The sequence below is a fragment of the Salmo salar genome, chromosome ssa15 (assembly GCF_905237065.1).
Source record: "Salmo salar chromosome ssa15, Ssal_v3.1, whole genome shotgun sequence".
Classification (NCBI taxonomy): Eukaryota; Metazoa; Chordata; class Actinopteri; order Salmoniformes; family Salmonidae; genus Salmo; species Salmo salar.
Window position 1 is genome coordinate 98494350 of NC_059456.1, and position 2551 is coordinate 98496900.

Here is a 2551-nt window from a genome sequence, read left to right on the forward strand (position 1 = left end):
ACCAGTGTGCCTTTGTCTGGCAGAGTTTCATAGGGAATCATGTTACAAAACAGGTCACGGGGGACACAAGGTGCTTGTGAATGAGTTTTGGAATATTGACAAGTTGCAGTTGGAATACAAGTGCACTCTAATCGTCTCAATTCTAATTTTGCCTCAAAAAGTGGTAGACTCGAGTGATTGACACTATCCACCACATCAGCAAGTGGCCGCTCCATAAAAGGCTTTGGGCCAAGGGTTATTTCAACATAACATTGACGACATGTTGTCTTATGTAAACAAGTCTGAGGCGCTGCGTAATGGGCAGATCTGTCTCACTGTCTGGAGGTTCTGGCTGCTATGATTAGCAGCTGATAGAGGGCAATCAGCACATCTGCTTCGTTCAGGTTAGTGGGCACTGGGCAAGTGGGCATGACTGTAATCCACACCCAGCCCTCCAGTAAATTGTGACAAACTGACTTATAAAACTCAGTTTCGGTCGAGACTGACTTTATGAGCATAATTATTCTATTTACACTTTGTAGTCAATGTTGACACTAGATTTCATGTTTCTGACTCATATTGATGCCACATAGGCTGTTTAAAACCAGAGAAGTTGGTTCTAAGGTGCAGTTGACCTTTAAAGGTTAATCCAAACATGTCTGTTATTAAAGGTCATACTGTTATGCTCATGAATAATCCCCCTGATTAATGAATTAGCCTCTCACTCTCTCTCTTTCTCTCTCTCTCTCTCTCTCTCTCTCTGAGACATTGTGACTTGACACAACATGCTCATGCTCTTTACAGGCGATTTGAAAGGATAGATATGCTTTGCCAAAGTGGGTGGGGTTATATCCTGCCTGTTTGGCCCTGTCCGGGGCCCCTCTTGTCTCAGCCTCCAGTATTTATGCTGCAGTATTTCATGTGTCGGGGGGCTAGGGTCAGTCTGTTATATCTGGAGTATTTCTCCTGTCTTAACCGGTGTCCTGTGTGAATTTAAGTTTGCTCTCTCTAATTCTCTGTCTCTTTCTCTCTCTTTCTTTCTCTCTTTCTCTCTTTCTTTCTCTCTCTCGGAGGACCTCAGCCCTAGGACCATGCCTCAGGACTACCTGGCTTGATGACTCCTTGCTGTCCCCAGTCCACCTGGCCGTATTGCTGCTCCAGTTTCAACTGTTCTGCCTGCGGCTATGGAACCCTGACCTGTTCACCGGATGTGCTACCTATCCCAGACCTGCTGTTCTCAACTCTCTAGAGACAGCAGGAGCAGTAGAGATAATCTGAATGATCGGCTATGAAAAGCCAACTGACATTTACTCCTGAGGTGCTGACCTGTTGCAACCACTTTGATTATTATTATTTGACCCTGCTGGTCATCTATGAACATTTGAACATCTTGGCCATGTTCTGTTATAATCTCCACCCGGCACAGCCAGAAGAGGACTGGCCACCCCTCATAGCCTGGTTCCTCTCTAGGTTTCTTCCTAGGTTCTGGCCTTTCTAGGGAGTTTTTCCTAGCCACCGTGCTTCTACATCTGCATTGCTTGCTGTTTGGGTTTTTAGGCTGGGTTTCTGTACAGCACTTTGTGACATCAGCTGAGGTAAGAAGGGCTTTATAAATACATTTGATTGATATATATACAATATAAGTGAAAGTGTTTTTCCCCTTCTGTTTTGTGGTGCATTTAAAACATCCATGATATTCATGTTTAGCCAACCTGTATTTACCAGTTGTCTCTCTCTGTGTCACCTTACAGCAAGCTACAGCTCCTTCCCTATGGAGAGTGCTAACAGCACCTACAGCAGTGGCTACTCCAGTGGTTTCGGCGGTGGATATGGCGGTGGATACGGCAGTGGATACGGCGGTGGATACAGTGGCAGCAACTACAGCTCCGGTAGCGGCTACGGTGGCGGCAGCACCTCCAACGTCACCACCCAGAACAAGAAGAGTGTCGTCATCAAGATGATCGAGACCAAGGATGGAAAAGTTGTCTCTGAGACCTCCGAAGTGGTTGATGATTGAGCGGCTGGATAATGCCCTTTTGTCTACCCTCTTGATCACCATTCCACTACAGTGTAACAATTAAAGTCAAAGGCAAACAATGTTACATGAGCACAAATATAAATGTGGCTCTTAAGCAATAAACAGTTTTAATCCAACCAAAGATTGACCACAGAATATTTTTCTTGTTCATACTGTATGTCTTATGCCTTTTCTTATTCTGTACTAAAACTAAATGCTTGCAGGAAATTAGCAAAAAATGAAGTTGCAACTTGTAGAACATTCTGTCGAAACCTCTGCAACCCTGTTAACTGTAAAGAGGGCCATTCTCTGAGTTCAGTTGCATGAAATGGATGATAATGTGTACTGTCCATGACAAGCGTTGCTCAGAGTGGGTGTGAATGTGACAGTGCAGCACCAGTGTTCTTGGTCAACCTGTCTAAAATGTCTGCTATGCTAGATAGTAGTGCATGTCTTCCCTGTTGTGTTCTGTTGGACCCCAAAGAAGCTTCCCACTGTTGCCTGAGGTGCTGTTTTTGCTACCAAACAATTAAATGTGTTTTTACTGAAAACTTA

The 2551-nt window shown here is 44.5% G+C and overlaps 1 protein-coding gene across 1 annotated transcript; it reads left to right on the top strand.

The window, feature by feature from the left end:
• The first annotated feature begins 1697 nt into the window (after window positions 1-1697).
• On the top strand, window positions 1698-2551 carry LOC123727350 (intermediate filament protein ON3-like). The gene has a single exon (XM_045696395.1). The coding sequence runs from the start codon at window positions 1751-1753 to the stop codon at window positions 1994-1996; it is 246 nt and encodes an 81-aa protein (XP_045552351.1). The 5' UTR covers window positions 1698-1750; the 3' UTR covers window positions 1997-2551.